At 48.6% G+C, this 15,943-nt stretch overlaps 1 protein-coding gene across 3 annotated transcripts in view; it reads left to right on the top strand.

The window, feature by feature from the left end:
• Positions 1 to 15,508, top strand: part of tnfsf12 (TNF superfamily member 12) — a 41,829-nt gene extending 26,321 nt beyond the window's left edge. For all 3 annotated transcript variants that reach the window (XM_043683455.1, XM_043683454.1, XM_043683456.1), the window contains exons 3-6: positions 2,313 to 2,357; positions 3,498 to 3,539; positions 11,503 to 11,624; positions 12,782 to 15,508. In XM_043683455.1, coding sequence (XP_043539390.1) covers positions 2,313 to 2,357; positions 3,498 to 3,539; positions 11,503 to 11,624; positions 12,782 to 13,027 — 455 coding nt within the window. In that variant the 3' untranslated portion in view covers positions 13,028 to 15,508. The remainder of the gene's footprint in view (positions 1 to 2,312; positions 2,358 to 3,497; positions 3,540 to 11,502; positions 11,625 to 12,781) is intronic.
• The last annotated feature ends 435 nt before the right edge of the window (positions 15,509 to 15,943 follow it).

Below are 15,943 nucleotides of genomic sequence, written 5' to 3'. Positions count from 1 at the left end.
GCATTACTCCAGTGGACAGTGAGGATGCAAAGTTCATCGCCAAAGGTGCAGCAATCTTTTCCCTCGCTTCCTGTAGTAGCCTTGAGAATATCCCGTCTGGCCCAGGGGACTGATCTAGCCTTGTTTTTCAAAATGTTTAGCACATCCTCCTTAACATCAAGCTGTTTGAGTGTATCAGCCTGTTTCACGCTGTCCTCATGAGTGACAAGGTCCCTCTCAGTAGTGAATACTGAAGCAAAAGTATTCATTCAGAACCTTCCCTCCCTCCACTATCCCTGATCAGCCCTACCCTCACTCTGGTAATCCTCTCATTCCTCACAGGGCTTTCCTTAATCCTGTCCACTAAAGCTTTCTTATTACCCCCCTCTACCTCTCCTAAGTCCATTCTTCAGTTCCTTCATGGCTACATTGTAACCCTGTCTGCTCTGGTTTCCTTCCACAGTCAAAGGTTAAGGTAGGTTGACCATGGAATAGAAAGTGTGCAAAGGAGCATGGGTGTCATACTCTGTGCGTTTTGTCACCCAATGCGAAAATCTCTGCTTGCGTTCTGAGCTGGAGTCATTCTCTTCCCAAACCTTCCTCCCTCGCCCATGACTCTTTCAGCAACCCATTCCGGACCCCAACCGAAAATATAAACTCCTCATCCCCCCCCCCCCCTGCCTTTCCACTTGCCTGCTGTCATTTATCTGTACCTCTCTGGTCGTCTGCCCATATTGTCTGTCCATATTCTTTCTCTCTGAACCCTTCGTGACCCAAACATAACGAACAAGGAATCGTCCACCTCAGACCCCTGTTCCTGTTTCTTTCCCCCTTGCCCTTAGATCCCTTTCACCCCAAGAACTATACCCAACTTTCCTTGAAAACACTCAATGTTTTGACCTCACTTGTCCGTGCTAGAGAATTCCACCCACTCTCTGGGTGAAGACATTTTTTTCCTCCTTTCAGTCCGACCACATATCCTTACACCATGACCCCCAGTTCATGACTGACCTGGTTCATTAAGAGTACCCTGAGCTGCTGCTTGGTTCAGGAATTAGATTAGATTAGATTACTTACAGTGTAGAAACAGGCCCTTCGGCCCAACAAGTCCACACCGACCCACCGAAGCGCAACCCACCCAGACCCATTCCCCTACATTTACCCCTGCCCCTAACACTATGGACAATTTAGCATGGCCAATTCACCTAATCTGCACATTTTTGGACTGTGGGAGGAAACCAGAGCACCTGGAGGAAACCCACACAGACACTGGGAGAATGTGCAAACTCCACACAGACAGTCACCTGAGGCGGGAATTGAACCCGGGTCTCTGGCGCTGTGAGGCAGCAGTGCTAACCACTGTGCCACCGTGCCGCCATGGAATTGCACCGTCTCAGATCATAAGACTCTACAGAGGATGGTGAGGACATCTGAGAAGATCATCGGGGTCTCTCTCCCTCCATTACAGACATTTACACCACACGCTGCATCCGAAAGGCTAAGAGCATTGTGGAAGAGCCCACAAACCCCTCACTCAAACTCTTCTCCCTCCTGCCATCTGGCAGAAGATACCGGAGCATTCGGTCTCTCACGGCCTGACTGTGCAACATTTTCTTCCCCCAAGCCATCAGGCTCCTTAACATTGTATGATCGGACTCTATTCCATCTGAAATTCTTTGCACGACTTCAAATTGCTGCTAGAACGTCTATTAATTATCATTCTTTTATGACACTGTAATTTGCGTGTTTTGCACTTCTTATGCCGCCCTGCGTACGATCGTGTAGTTTGTGCTGTTCATGTAGCACCTTGGTCCTGGAGTAACGCTGTCTCGGTTTTTACTGTATATGGTAGAAATGACAAATAAAATCTGCTCCATGTTCCTGCACTTTCCCGATTTAGTCTTTCATTCCCTTCGTAACCAATAAACGACGCCCCTCGGCCTTGAAAATATCGAGAGATTTTGCGTTGACTGCCATTTGACACTCAAGCCTTTGAGAGAGGGCAATTATTTTCCTCGCTTCTATCTGGAATGTTTAAACCATGATCCATTAGAGGAAATGTTCTCTCCATATCCGCACAATCAAGTGTCCTCAGGATCTTGTGTTTCAAAGAAGTTATTTCCAATTTTCGAAATGCCAGAGTTCACAGGCCTAGCCCGTCTAGGCTTTCCTCATCCACTCATTTTTAATATTAGTCTAATAGACCTTCTCAGAACTGTTTTCAACGCATTAACGTCCTTTTCTAAGTACGGTGACCAGAACTGTGCGCACTATTCCAGAAATGTAGATTTACTTGATGAGGGTAATCATTTCCGATTCTCTTTATTCAACAGATTCTGGGGTCAAAACCAAGCAGCCTATGGCAGCTCATTTTGAAGGTAAGGTCTGTGTTCACACAGAATGGGGTGTGTGTGAGAGAGAGCTGTACCCCAGTGAGAGTCAGTGTGTGAGAGAGCTGTACCCCAGTGAGAGTCAGTGTGTGTGTGTGTGTATGTAGGGGCTGTACCCCAATAAGAGTCAGTGTATGTGTGATACTGTACCCCAGTGAGAGTCAGTGTGTGGGACTGTACTCTAGTGAGAGTCTGTGTGTGTATGTGCATGGGACTGTACTCCAATAAGAGTCAGTGTATGTGTGGGACTGTATCCCAGTGAGAGTCAGTGTGTGTAGGAGCTGTACCCCAGTGAGAGTGCGTGCGTGTGTGTGAGAGAGAGAGGGATTGTATCCCAGTGAGAGTCAATGTGTGTAGGGGCTGTACCCCAATAAGAGTCAGTGTATGTGTGATACTGTACCCCAGTGAGAGTCAGTGTGTGGGACTGTACTCTAGTGAGAGTCTGTGTGTGTATGTGCATGGGACTGTACTCCAATAAGAGTCAGTGTATGTGTGGGACTGTATCCCAGTGAGAGTCAGTGTGTGTAGGAGCTGTACCCCAGTGAGAGTGCGTGCGTGTGTGTGAGAGAGAGAGGGATTGTATCCCAGTGAGAGTCAATGTGTGTAGGGGCTGTACCCCAATAAGAGTCAGTGTATGTGTGATACTGTACCCCAGTGAGAGTCAGTGTGTGGGACTGTACTCTAGTGAGAGTCTGTGTGTGTATGTGCATGGGACTGTACTCCAATAAGAGTCAGTGTATGTGTGGGACTGTATCCCAGTGAGAGTCAGTGTGTGTATGTGCATGGGACTGTACTCCAATAAGAGTCAGTGTATGTGTGGGACTGTATCCCAGTGAGAGTCTGTGTGCGTGCGTGCGTGTGTGTGAGAGAGAGAGAGGGATTGTATCCCACTGAGAGTCAGTGTGTGTGTAGGAACTGCATCCCAGTGAGAGTCAGTGTGTGTAGGAGCTGTACCCAGTGAGAGAGTGTGCATGTGTGTGTGTGTGTGTGAGAGAGAGAGAGATTGTACCCCAGTGAGAGTCAGTGTGTGAGAGACAGACTGATTCAGAGTTTGAGTGTTTATGAGAAGAGGGTTAATGATCTTTTGGTTTTTCTGAATTTTTACTCTTGTTTGTATTTATTTTGCAGTGATGCCCAATAATGTGGATGGGACATACATCGTTGAGAAGGGTAGGTAGCTACTTTTGATGGTGTTGCCTTTTTACATATTTTCTCTCCAGTCTGTTCTGAGACATTATGACACATCTCTGGAGCAGTCTGGATTAGAACCTGGGCATCCTGCCTCAGAGATAAATTCCCATCCATTTGACACTGCAGGGTGAGTTTGAATCATTAACTGGGAGTTAGTCAATGGACAGGAATTATTGTTGGTGACTCTCCTGCTTGCTGGAAGACTAGAGAGACAAAGCGTTGACAGAATCCAGTTCATCTTCACGGAGTCATCCATGCTGATGCTGAGAGAATATAAAACTGAGGGGCAGCAGCAGATGAGTTTCCCCTCCACCCCCTGCCCCAATGTGTCCTGGGCCTAATATTCACAACTCTGCCATCGCCATTCGGAAAGATTTCAGCCGATTGTCATCAGGTTGTGGGATCATGCAGTGCTCAAAACGGAGGCCCCACTCCATTCATTGTAGGAGTTGCTTCAATTCAGAAAAAAAGACCCTTGATTGCCTCTGGGGTTTTTGCCGTGTCATGAAAGATGCTACAGAAATGCACCTGTCTACACCTGGAGCGCAACAGTTCCTGTGCACATTGAGATGTCAGGAATGGGTATGAATTGCTGGGACATTGGGTTTGGGAGAGGGGAGTGTTCAGTTCTTAATTGTGTCACAGTGATACCTTGTCAATGCCAGTTGGCCAACTGCAGAGAGAGCGAGGGAACATTTGTATATAGAGCTGTACAACATGGAAACAGACCCTTCGGTCCAATTTGTCCAAGCTGTTCAGATTTCATAAATTGATCTAGTCCCATCTGCCAGCATTTAGCCCACATCCCTCTCATCTCTTCCTATTCATATACCCATCCAGATGCCTTTTAAATGTTGTAATTGTACCAGCCTCCACCACATCCTCTGGCAACTCATTCCACACACGTACCACCCTCTGCATGAAAAAGTTACCCCTTAGATCCCTTTTATCTTTTCCCCTCTCACCCTAAACCTATGCCCTTTAGTTCTGGACTCCCCGACCCCAGGGAAAAGACTTTGTCTATTTATCCTATCCATGCCCCTCATGATTTTATAAACCTCTATAAGGTCACCCCTCAGCCTCCGACGCTCCAGGGAAAACAGCCCCAGCCTGTTCAGCCTCTCCCTATAGCTCAAACCCTCCAACCCTGGCAACATCCTTGTAAATCTTTTCTGAACCCTTTCAAGTTTCACAACATCCTTCCTATAGCAGGTGAACCAGAATTGAATGCAGTGTTCCAAATGTGGTCTAAATATATTGACACTCATCCTAGATAATACAACCATCTTGGCTGGTAACCTGCATCAGCTGACAGTGCAGAGGAAACATAGTGATTGGCCCCTACTGTCACTCAGCTGGGAGTAGGACAATTCCACAATTAAAGCTTTATCCTGTGAGCAACACAAGAGGGCGTTCAGCATAAACATCACACACTTAAGAATACTGTTATTTTTCACTCTTGATTCATTCACTGGATGTGGGAATCACTTCACCCAGCATTTAATTAGCCATGCTTTTTCACCCTGCAGAAAGGTGTCAAGCAGCCCTATTGAACTGCTGCAGTCTGTTTGCTTAGGGGAGACCTGCAATGCTGTTGGGGAACGGTTGATATATTTCCCAGTCAGGCTGGAGAGGGGCGAAGAAGGGAACCTGCAGGGACTGTTGTTCCTTTTATATCTGCTGCCCTTGTTCTCCTCAATGTCAAGGTCATGTCTTCCGAAGGTGTTGTCGATGATAGTTGCAATGAGTCGCTGCAGTGCATCTTGTAGATGGTACAAACTGCTGCTACTGAGTGTTGGTGGGGGAGGGAGTGGTATGTTTGTAGATGTGAAGCCAATCAACTGGGGGGCTACTTTGTCCCTGGATGGTGTTGAGCTTCTTGAGTGTTGTTGGAGCTGCCCCCATGCACGACAAGTGGGGAGTATTCCCTCACACTCCTGACTTGTGCCTTGTTGATGGTGGACCGGCTTTTGGGAGTCAGGAGGGGAGTTACTTGCTGCAGGATTCCCAGCCTCTGACCTGCTCTTGTAGCCGCTGTGTTCATGTGGAGAGTCCAGTTTGCTTCTGGCCAATGGTATCCCCCACAATGTTGATAGTGTGGGATTCAGTGATGGTAACACCATTGAATGTCAAGGGGCAGTGGTTAGATTGTGTTTTAATGGTGATGGTCTTAGTGTGGCATTTGTGTGGTACAAATGTTACTTGCGACTTGTCAACCCAAGCCTGGATATTGTCCTGATCTCGTTGCATTTGGACACGGACTGCTTCATTATCTGAGTGGCGAATTGTGCTGAATATTGTGCAATCATCAGCGAACTTCCCCACTTCTGACCTTATGGTGGAGGGAAGGTCAATGATGAAGCAGCTGAAGATGGTCGGGCCTAAGACACTACCCTCAGGAACCCCTGCAGAGATGTCCTGGAGCTGAGATAATTGACGTCCAACACCCATGAGCATCTTCCCATGTATGACTCCAACCATCAAGAGTTTGCTCCCTGACAGCCATTGCCTTCAGTTTTTCTCAGGCTTCTTGACGCCAGTCTGTCAGACACCGCCTTGACGCTTCAGAGAACATCTCTGGAACACCCACACCAACCAACTTCACCGCCCCGTGGCCGAACACATCAACTTCCCCTACCACTCTGCCAAGGATATGCAGGTCCTGGGCCTCCTCCATCCCCCGATGCCTGGATGAAGAACGCTTCATTTTCCACCTTGGGATTCTCCAACCACACGACGTCAATGTGGATTTCACCAGTTTCCACATTTTTCCACCCCCCCCTCCCCAACCTTATCCCAGATCCAACCTTCCAACTCAGCACCGCCCTGTTTACCTGTCCATCTTCCTTCCCACCTATCCGTTCCACCCTCCTCTCCAACTTATCACCATCACCCCCTAACTCTATCTCTCTATCGCACTCCCAGCTACCGCTCCAAACCCCCTCCCATTTATCTCACCACCCTCTCCGCTCACAAGCCTCATTCCTGATGAAGGGCTTTTGCCCGAGACGTCGATTCTCCTGCTCCTCAGATGCTGCCTGACCTGCACCACATCCTCGACTTTGATCTCCAGCGTCTGCAGTCCTCACTTTCTCCTCCTTGATGTCAAGGGCTGTCACTCTCAGAATTTTGAAGATTCCTCACCTTCTGGCTGAACAAACCCCTTCTGCGTTCAGGCTGAAATAACCCACCTCGCGTTTTCCGCAGGTTTTAGACCCAGTCACATGCCTTGGCAGGTAGAGTTCAGGATTAGCTACTATCTCATTGACAGGCAGAGCAGCCTCATTGAGCTGGATGGCCTACTTTTGCTCCAATGTCTTATCGTTCTAACTTTTCTGTTCCCGTTCAGTAGCTGGTAGCTTCACTTTGACAGATGGGCATTCAGTAATGACAGAGTTTGTCACATTTTCCCCCTTGTTACCTCCCCCTCAAAGGCAGCCTATGGCGTCGTTCAGTGAGCTGGGGAGGTTCAGGCAAAGCTGCCATCTGGTGGCCAGGGACAAGAAACTGCAGATGCTGAATCTTAGGTGGACAAGCAGAAGGCTCGAAGAATACAGCAAGCCAGGCAGCATCAGGAGGTAGAGAAGTCGACATTTCAGGTGTAACCCAAAGGCCTGAACAGTCCTGAAGAAAGGTTACACTCAACTTCTGTTTGGGAAGCATTTAACATGAGAAAACACCCCTTTTTACAGAAAAAGCAAGTTGCTGCATTGCCTTTCACCAGCTCGGAATTCCTGAAATAATTCCATAGGCCCTTTGGCCCATCGAGTCTATTCCAGCATTCGATCGTGGCAGATATTGTTTCTCAGCCCCATTCTCCCCATAACCCTTGAACCCCCTTACCGGTCAAGAACCTATCTCTGTCATAAAGACATTCCATGACTTGGCCTCCGCAGCTCTCCGGCTGAAGAAATTCCTTCCCCATATCAGTCCATCCCTTCACCCTGAGGCTGTGCCCTTGGGTCCTAGTTTGTCCTACTGGTAGAAATACCTTCCCCACCTCCACTACAACCAGGGCTCTCAGGATTCCAAAAGTTTCAATCCGACTCCAAACCACCACACCCACCCCCCTCACCACCAATCCTTCTAAACTCCATCAGGGACAGACCCAGGGTCCTCAACTGCTCCCCACATGACAAGCCCTTCACCCCCTGAATCATTCTTGAATATCCCCTCTGGACCCCCTCCAAGGCCAGCACATCCTTGCTTAGATCGGGGGCCCAGAACTGCTCTCAATATTCCAAAAGCGATTTTGCCCAGAGCCTTATACAGCCTCAGCAGTACATTCCTTCTCTTGTATTCTAGCTCTCTTGAAATAAATGCTTACATTGCATTTGCCTTCCTAACTACCAACTGAACCTGCATGTTAACCTTGACAGAATCCTGAACTAGGACTTGAGTTCCTTTGTACTTCAGATTTCCAAAGCCTTTCCTGTTTAGAAAATAGTCTACACCTCTATTCTTCCTACCAAAATGCATAACCTCATTGTACTCCATCTGCCACTTCTTTGCCCACTCTCCTAGCCTGACAAAGCCCTTTGGAGCCTCCTCTGCTTTCTCCATGCTACCTGTCCCTCCATCTATCTTTGTGTCATCTGTAAACCAAGTAACAACCCAGTTTGTTTGTTCACATTGTTAACATATAACGTGAATAGTTGTGGTCCCAACACGGACCCATGCAAAACTGGGCTGCCATCCTGAAAAAGACCCTTTTATCCTCAATCGCTGACTTCTGCCAGTCAGCCAATCTTCTATCCATGCCAGTACCTTGCCCCTAATACCATGGGCTCTTATTTAGCAGCCTCCTCTGTGGCACCTTGTCACAGGCCTTCTGGAAAACCAAATAGATCACATCCACTGGCTCTCCTGCATCTAACTTGTTCATTACCTCCTCAAAGAATTCTAGCAAATTTGTCAGGCATGACATCCTCTTGACAAAGCATTGCTGACTCAGCCCTACTTTATCATGCACTTTGGAGTACTCTGCAATCTCATTCTTCACAATGAACTCTAAAATCTTACCAGCAACTGTAGTAAGGCTAACTGACTGATGGTATCCTGTTTTCTACTTCTATTGCTTCTTAAACAGTGTTACATTAGCCATTTTCCAGTCCTCTCGGACCCTCCCTGATAGATCATCACCAATGCCTCAACAATCTCCTCATCTATCTCCTTCAGAACCCTGGGGTGTAGTCCATCTGGTCTGGGTGATTTATCCACTTTCAGACCTTTCAGTTTTCCCTGCATCATCTCCTTAGCAATGGCTGCTACATTCACATCTGCCCCAACTCTCTTGAAATGCTGGTGTCTTGAACTGTGCAAACTGATGCAACGTACCTATTCAGTTCCTCCACCTTTTCTTTGTTCCCCATTACTACTACTCCAGCCTCATTTTCCAGCAGTCCAAAGGTCCACTCTTGCCTAAGCCCTTCAGAAATTCCTGATGAAGGGCTCATGCCCGAAACGTTGACTCTCCTGCTTCTCGGACGCTGCCTGGCCTGCTATGCTTTTCCAGGGTCACCCTTTTCGATCTGACTCTCCAGCATCTGCAGTCCTCACTTTCTCCCATATCCCTCGAAACCAGGTCAGATGGTTAAGAGTTTCAGCTTAAAAGGATCTGATTTGGAACATCGGTTCTGTTTACTGTGAAGATCTCAGGTGGACAAAGTGCTGAAGTGGTAATGTTAGTGGACTAATCAGTCGTGCTTATCTAAAAGTCTCTTAAACGCCCCTATTGTATATGCCTCCACCACCACCCCAGCACTGCATTCCACACTCCTACCACTCTGTGTTTTAAAAAAAACATTCCCCTCACATCTCGTTTAGAACTTCCCCCCCCCCCCGCCCACCTTTTCATCTTAAATACATGCCCCCTAGTATTACACATCCTAAATTTTGGGGGGGGGAAAGAGTCTGTCCATCATCCCTATCTACACATCTCATACTTTGAAAGACTTCTTTCATGTTTCACCTCTGCTGCTCCAGAGAAAACAACTCAAGCTTTTCTAGCATCTCCTTATAGCCCATACCCTCTACTCCAGGCAGTATCCTGCTAAACCTCTTCTGCACCCTCTCCAAAGCCTCCACCTTCCTCCTGTAATGTGATGACCAGAATTGAACGCAACACTCTAACCAGTGTGGAATCTGAATGTGCACCAACCGGGGAAGGGTTTCTCTGCATCTGCCAAGTGCAATGGGGCACGCTTAAGGTATGAGTGGGCGCTAGAGTAATGAAAGCCCTTCTTACTTCTGGAGTGGTGGTGACCAGGGCAAGGGCAGAATGAACGAAGCCCGAGCAGATTCAGGCACCTGTTGGGGAGGTTTCTGTCCAGATCCAAACATCAGAGAGTCCCTCTGTCCCTTGGGAATGGTGAAGTCTTGTATAGGAGCAGAACCTCATTCACTCCTTCAAATGTACTGCAACCTTGAACACATTAAAGAATAGTGAACAATCCAGCACAGGAACAGGCCCTGCAGCTGGAAAGCCTACCCTTCCAAACTAAATCTGTCTTCACTTAAAGGATCTGTATCCCTCCATTCCCTTCCTAGTCACATATTTATCCAGGTGCTTCTTGAATGCTGCTATTGTGTCTGCTTCCACCACCTCCTCTGACAGCGCATTCCACGCACTCACCTCCCTGTGTGTGAAAAACATGCCTCGCACATCTCTTGTAAACTGCACCCCATACCCCAAGGCACCTTGGCCCTGTGCCTCTGAGTAATTGACCCCTCCACCCTGGGAAAAAGCCTCATTCTTCCCACTCTATCCACACCATTCCCAATCTTATAAACTTCTGTCAGGTCGCCCCTCAACCTCCTGCGTTCCAGTGAAAACAAACCCAGTGTATCCAATCTTTCTTCATTGCTAAAATCCCCCATACCAGGCAACATCCAGGTAAACTTTTTCTGTACCCTCTCTAAAGCATCCACATCCTTCTGGTAGTGTAGTGACCAAAACTGTACGCAATATTCCAAGTGTGGCTGAACTAAAGTTCTAATAAAGCTGCTGCATAACTTGTCTATCCTTGTACTCAACACGTCAACAAGTACACGTTATCATAGAGTGATACAGCATTGAATAAAGCATTCAGCATGGCGGCTCAGAGGTTAGCACTCCTGCCTCACAGCACTAGGGTCCCGGGGTCGATTCCAGCCTCAGCTGACTGTGTGGAGTTTGCACGTTCTGCATGAGTTTCCTCTGGATGCTCTGGTTTCCCTCACACTCCAAAAATGTGCAGGTTAGGGTGGGAAATTGTCCTGTAATGTCCAGGGACGTGCAGGCTAGGTGGATTAGTCATGGGGAATGTCGGATGATGGGTCTGGGTGGCATGCTCTTCGGAGGGGTGGTGTGGACTCGATGGGCTTAATGGCCTGCTTCCACACTGTAGGGATTAAATCTTCACTTTCTGGGCTGGAAAGGCAACGGGCCCAGCTTCTCAAGGTAGCGGAAATCCCTCCTGGATGGTGAAGGAAAGAGGTATCTTGGAAATGTTCTGTGCACAACAACAACGCCTGGCCACTTGCATTTGAATGGAGTTTTTGGCATTGCAAAGCATCTCCAGGGCTCTTGATGATGCCAAGAATCATCAAAACTCAACAGTGAACCACAAAAGGAGATATGAGGACAGGTAACCAAAGGCTTGGCCAAGGTGGGGACGCCTGAAGGAACATAGGGAGAGGTTTAGGATGGGATACCACAGGGTGAGCCCCAGACAGGGCGTGGCAGAGAAAGAATTGGAGGAACACTGAGACCCTGCAGAGTTTACGGGAGAGAACCAGGATCCGAGGGAGCAAGGGCACAGTGGGATTTGGAGACCGGGGTGAGGACTTCAACATCGAATAGGAACAGTGTTTCACATCAATAATCTCACTGTGTACCACTCTCTCTGATAAAGTGGTGAAGCTTCACCTTTTGTTTTTCTCTCTCACTTTCCACAAACAGGTGGGATCATCAGGCAGTGGTTAGAATGCCCACTTGAGACGACCAAAAGTGCAGTGACCTACAACAACAAGACGGCCAGATTCACCGTACACCGGGAGGGAGTCTACTACATATACAGTCAGGCAAGACACCTCTCCCCTCCACCCCCACCCCACCCCACCTTTCCAGCTGAACATTGTCCAAAAAATATTTTCGTTTTAAGTACTGGTCAAACAGGTTTAAACCTCACTGTCTGTGGGAGTGGGCACTGTTGGAGGGTCAGCGCTGAGGGAGCGCCACACTGTAGGAGGGTCAATGCTGAGGAAGCAGGTGCTGTCGGAGAGTCAGTGCTGACGGAGCAGGCACTGTCAGGGGGGTCAGTGCTGAGAGAGCAACACACTGGCGGAGGGTCAGCGCTGAGGGAATGCTGCACTGGCAGAGAGTCGGTGCTGAGGGAGCAGGCACTGTCGGAAGGTCAGCACTATGGGAGTGCTACACTGGCAGAGGGTCAGTGCTGAGGGAGCAGGCACTGTCGGAAGGTCAGCACTATGGGAGCGCTACACTGGCAGAGGGTCAGTGCTGAGGGAGCTTCGTAGTGTTGGAGGGTCAGCACTGAGGGAGCATCACAGTGTTGGATGGTCAGTGCTGAGGGAGCGCTGCAGTGTCGGAGAGTCAGCGCTGTGGGAGCGGGCGCTGTCAGAGGGTCAGCACTGACTGAGTGGCTATTGTTGGAGGGTCAGTATTGAGGGAGCGGGCACTGTGGGAGGATTGTTGCTGAGGGTGCAGGCATTGTTGTACGGTCAGATGACGGTTGATCTTCTTCAACACCATTTTTCCGCACTATCCCTTGATATCTTTAACATGTAGAAGGCTAGTGCTGTCTGTCTTAAGTATACTGAGGGCCCTGTTGGGCTGGAAATTCCAAAAGTCTACCACCACCATTCCCCCCACCCACACCCACTTAGTGCATCTGCTAAGGTTGATATTTCATTGTCAGGAGTGGGACTCACACCCATAATCTCTGCCTCCATTCTGAAGAATGGGAACGGGGGATAGAGGGATTGGGGGGGGGGGAAGAGAGAGATAAATGGGGGGTCGGGAAGGGAAGAGATGGGGATAGAGAGAGGGATAGGGAGATGAAGGGACTGTGCCGCCCGGTATGGGGGGTGTGGGGGGGGGAGAGAGAGAGAGAGAGAGAGAGAGAAAGAGAGCGAGTGAGCTATTGAAGGCTTGAACATTTCTGTTCTCCTTTCCTGAATGTCAGTGGAACTGACAAACCTCTCTCTCGATGTATCTGCAGGTTCATTGCGATGACAACACCACAGCCTACTTAAAGCTGGACGTGATGGTGGACAAAGAATTGACTTTTCGGTGTGTTCAGGGATTACCGCCGACCCCTACCTACAGCCAGCAACTGGCTGTGCATTCTTGCCAAGCGTCTGGATTAGTTCGGCTCCGGAAGAAGTCCCAGATCAGTGTTTACAGCATCGCCGGGGTGCACCTGAAACCCAAAACCTTCACTCACTTCGGGCTCTTCAAGCTGTAAAAGGGGACCATGTCTGTGTCCGCGTGTCTGTGTGCGCAAGTGTGTGGGGAGACTACTACATACAGCCTGGCCTTCTTAAACTGAGAGACCGCTGTGTCAAAGAGAGGGAGGGAGAGAGACAGACTTTTCTTGTACCTTTTCTTCCTTTTGACTAGATCCACCTGCAATCCTGACAACGGCAGACCACTTGGCGCGAGAAAACACCCAGAGGGTTCTGCGATTTGCCCCTCCCGTCGTCCGAGATTAGCTCTTTTCCCTGACTTTCGAGCTCACTCTCTGGACAGCGACACGAAAAGAAAGTGCCAGAGAAACTCAACAGGCTCTACACAGAGAGAGAGAGAGAGAGAGAGAGAGAGAAAGCATGGGGTTAATATCCAACATGATTCTTCCCCGATATGGGACGAGGACCCTGGCTGCGTGTGCGTGTAGGGCAGTGGGGAGGATTTGGCTGTGGTGCCCCATTCAGTCGAATAGCTGGCTGCCTGAGGGTTGCAAGGCTGCGGCCAACAGGACAGTACCAGGATCCATGGCCGCAAAATGTCACAAGAGTGAAAGTGTGGGGTGTCAGTCTGGAGAGGCTTTTCCAATCTGTTTCTAATCTCCAATTTGAGTTTCTTCAAACAATTTTCCTTCTTGTAAGAACGCGGGAGACTTGTTTTTGTCTGTTTCATGATTGGTTGGCAGGTGGCAGGGTCAGGCCCTTGGCTATATTAAGTATCAGGGGTCAGGGGGCAAAGGTCACCTGTTCAAGTATCCAGGAATACCTCCAAGGTCTCAGTTGGAATGGGAGAGCAAAAAGCACTATTGAAAGTTAAGATGTATGCATTGTGTAAGTCTTTGAGACATTACCTGTTGTGTTCTTCCCAGAGCTTCTCTCTTTCATTTCCCATTTCTCCCCCAAGTGACCTCTGCTGACAGGATTGATAACCAGAGACCGGAGATTTGAAATTGGTAGGGAGGGAGTTACGGGAAGGGTTTTCCGTTCGGAGAGAGTTGACAATCTCCACCTGGGAAAGGGATAAAGGATGATCCCACAAATAATTCCAACAGGGTCACAGATTGAAAGGCAAAGTGAGGAAGCTCTTTTAAAGAGCTGGAGTATTATGATGGGCCAAGTGGCCTTCTGTAGGTTGCAGTGATTCACTATTTTCCCTCGTCATTGCTGTTACTGTCTCCTCATGGGTTTTTTTTTATCCCAGCTTCCTGACTCAGTCAGTTCCCTTTCTGGTTTTCGGTTGGGGTAGCCTGCATCCTGTACTGCGAGTGGAGAATCGTTTGCACTGCTCCTGTTCCCAAGTGCCTTCAAAATTGAGATTGCTGGAATTATAGGTAAAGGCCAATTTCAGTCCGTCATCTCTCCTGTGTTCACTGACCCCAGTGGCAGCTCTGTAACTGTGACCCTCCAGTGTGATGGGGGGGAACATTGGAGCTACTGAGAGACCCGTTGCAGTTAAATAGTTAAATTGGCAGGTTTCAGATTGGAGGTTTCTGATGGATTGGCAGCTCAGGAAGGAAATGGCACCTTTAGGGATAAAGGAACTTGAAGATTAACAAAAGCACAACGGTGAATGTTGTTGCCAAAACAGCCCGTTGTTTTTGGGGAGGGCGAGGTCAGACCCGATCAGGGCATTGGACAAATCACTCCATCCTGACTCCTCCCCAAAGCCTGTCCCACCATTGACAAGGAGTGTGAGGGAATACTCTCCACTTGCCCTGGATGGGGGCAGCTCCAACAACATTCTAGAAGCACGACACCATCCCAGGACAAAGCAGCTCCTGGTTGATTGGCACCACATCCACAAACATCCCCTCCCTCCTCCACCGACGCTTAGGAGTAGCAATGCGTACCATCTATAAGATGCACTACAGAAATTCACCAGGGTTTCTCTGACAGCACCTTCAAACCTTCAAGTTCCCCTCTGAGCCACTCCCCATCCTGACTTGGAAATATATCGGCGGTTCCCTCAGTGTCGCTGGGTCAGAATCCTGGAGCTCCCTCTCTCACGACACTGTGTGGGGGTCTCTGCACCATGCAGGACTGCAGCGGTTCAAGAAGGCAGCTGACTCCCACCTTTTCAAAGGGGCAGCTAGGGAAGGGGCAGCAATGTTCTACCCACATCACAATAACAAATCTACTTAAAAATTGGTCTTTTAGAGTTGGAAGAGGCATGGCAGGGGTGAGGGGGGTAACGGAGAATAACAGGTATTGGAAAAAGAGGCAAGCGATACTGGGCGTGCAGGAATTCAGTGAGCTGCAAACATTTTTGTTGGCTTAAATCACTGGGCGGATTCTGAAATGATCTCTGTCAAGCTGCAGAGAGGGAAGTAGAGGATTAGAAGGAAAACAATAGCTCTTAAAGATTCAGGGAGGGCTGGATGGAGCACTGCACAGCCAAAGACATCAGGGCTGGGTAAGTTGTTGGAGGGAATTCCGAGGGACAGGATTTACATGTATTTGGAAGGGTAAGAACTGATTAGGGATAGTCAATGTGGGAAATCGTGTCTCATGAACTTGGTTGAGTTTTCTTGAGGAAGTAACAAAGAAGATTGATGAAGGCAGAGATGAATGTTGTCTATACAGACTTCAGTAAGAGGTTTGACAAGGTTCCTCATGGTACACTAGTTAGCAAGGTTGGATCACAAGGAATACAGGGAGACCCAGCCACTTGGATATAGAACTGGTTCGAAGGTAGAAGACCAGAGGGTGGAGGTGGAGGGTTGTTTTTCGGACTGAAGGCCTGTGACCAGGCATATGTCACAAGGATCGGTGTTGGGTCCACTGCTTTTCGACATTTGTATAAGTGATTTGGATGTGAATATTGGAGGTATAGTGAGTAAGTTTGCAGATGACACTAAAATTGGTGATGTAGTGGACAGTGAAGAAAGTTACCTCAGAATACAACGGCATCTTAATCA

The sequence above is a fragment of the Chiloscyllium plagiosum genome, chromosome 48 (genome assembly GCF_004010195.1).
Source record: "Chiloscyllium plagiosum isolate BGI_BamShark_2017 chromosome 48, ASM401019v2, whole genome shotgun sequence".
Classification (NCBI taxonomy): Eukaryota; Metazoa; Chordata; class Chondrichthyes; order Orectolobiformes; family Hemiscylliidae; genus Chiloscyllium; species Chiloscyllium plagiosum.
The sequence above is the reverse complement of the archived record's forward strand: the minus strand, read 5'-3'. Positions and strand labels throughout refer to the sequence as shown.